Raw genomic sequence first — 1,789 nt, 5'->3', positions numbered from 1 at the left:
CACCATTTTACGATAAACTTTTCAATTGGTGAATAGTGTACCTTTAATTATAGATAGTTAATTCAAGTTTTGCACTGAAAACAGCTTAAAATTTTTGTCGTTTTCCATGCGTAAATTAGCAACCAAGTTAGGATGCTCATTATGCCCCTATTCCCCCTACTTTCGAAAAAGCGCCTTGTTCTCTAGTTATTCGGGATTCTCGAGCAGTTTTAGTGATCAATATTCCACAATTGAGCGACCCGCTCACGAGAAAAGAAAGTAAAATGGAAAAAAATGATTCAAATAATGTTTCTTTTTATTAGTCTGCCATTTCTGCATTTCTAAATAAATACTGCCGAATAGCCTTTCTCAAGCCATCCGCCGAGCTTTTCAGATTTGTAATCATTTCACTCTGTCTTAGTAAAAGTCTTCCCTGGTTCACGATCATATCATTTTGCTCTCTCAACTTGGCAGCCAGGTAGCTTGTCGCATTCTGAAAATATTTCTGCAGCTCAGTTATGTGCCATTTTAAGTCCAAGCTTGGATCGGTCTTTACAGTGCAGTCAGGTGAAATTTGAATATTGTTGCTATTAGTATCGCAGGACACATGATCCATGTCTTCTACCGTTATACCAGCTTGTCTCATATCTTCCAGCATTGAATCTCGCCATAAACAATTGAGTGGATTTGCACCTATGTGAAGAGATTTGAGTTTTGGAAATTGGGAACTCAAGCTGACGACGTATTTTAGTTTATTTTCCATCAGGGACAACTCTTCCAGAGCAGACATACTCCACCAACAGATGTCTATTTCAGATAGATGATTATTGTACAGCATAAACTTTCGAAGCGTTGGTAAGTTTATGGTCGACATAGTTTGAATGGTTTTAATGTTATTGCCTCCAAGCGAAATTATTTCCAAATGCTTCATCGAGTCAAATTTACTCATAGCTTTCGACTCAATATGGTTATGATCTAATTCCAATTTCTTTAGCAGCCGTAAGCGATGCAAGTTAGTCGGCAATGCATTTAGTTTGCAATCGTATAATATTAAGTGCTCGATCTGATAGTTTATACCACTTGGTTCAATCAATAGTTGCTCTATTGAAGACCATGTCGCATGCAGATGTTCAATTGATGATGCTAATATTAGTTGTCTCATGCTTCCACTGAAAATAAGTAAACTTTTCGTTTTAAAACTCGGAAGTAACTCCAGATCTTCATCTGATGGTTTGCCGTCTTCAATTCGAATCGTTGTTTTGTTTTCGAGCTCTGAGAATCGGCCACGGTGAACTCTGCATTCGGACGAAAACCAGCTGTCCAAGAACTCGTCTGAAGATTGTATTATGACAGCGATGGCAGATGGAGTTAGCGAGGTAAGTCTAGTGCGGAAAGTTGATCAACTTAAGGTACTTCGAAAGTGATTCAAATCAAACTTACAGAATTGCGGTCAAAAGTGATGTTAGTATCATCATGTCTATCTATGTACCACTTTCAGTACACAACAATCAAAATAACACTTTCACCTTTTCACGTTGAAACTCTAAACTGAAGAAATTTTGGCAACGACTGAGCAACTCCAGAATAATTCACTACTTATAAGGACAGTGTGATTCGGACGTATTTACGATTGCATAATTGATAATGGTTTTGAGAAACGTCAATTTTTTTTGTATGTTAAATGTTTTACTCAATTGCGCAATTCACTATCAGTTACTGGGTCATAGCCGATGCTCGCTTATCAACTGGCCATGAACTTTTGCATGCGTTTGATGCTGAGTAACATCTTCTCATAAAAACTTTCTACGCA

At 37.6% G+C, this 1,789-nt stretch overlaps 1 protein-coding gene across 1 annotated transcript; it reads right to left on the bottom strand.

Annotated features, from left to right (window-relative positions):
- Nucleotides 1–298: 298 nt before the first annotated feature.
- On the bottom strand, nucleotides 299–1,538 carry LOC129723297 (uncharacterized). The gene is made up of 2 exons (XM_055677430.1): nucleotides 1,420–1,538; nucleotides 299–1,361 (listed from the first exon to the last, which is right to left on the bottom strand). Exons 1-2 carry the CDS (start codon nucleotides 1,452–1,454, stop codon nucleotides 299–301), a joined length of 1,098 nt encoding a protein of 365 aa, XP_055533405.1. The 5' UTR covers nucleotides 1,455–1,538.
- Between the last annotated feature and the right edge of the window lie 251 nt (nucleotides 1,539–1,789).

This window comes from Wyeomyia smithii, chromosome 2, assembly GCF_029784165.1.
Source record: "Wyeomyia smithii strain HCP4-BCI-WySm-NY-G18 chromosome 2, ASM2978416v1, whole genome shotgun sequence".
In the NCBI taxonomy this organism is placed as follows: Eukaryota; Metazoa; Arthropoda; class Insecta; order Diptera; family Culicidae; genus Wyeomyia; species Wyeomyia smithii.
The sequence above is the reverse complement of the archived record's forward strand: the minus strand, read 5'-3'. Positions and strand labels throughout refer to the sequence as shown.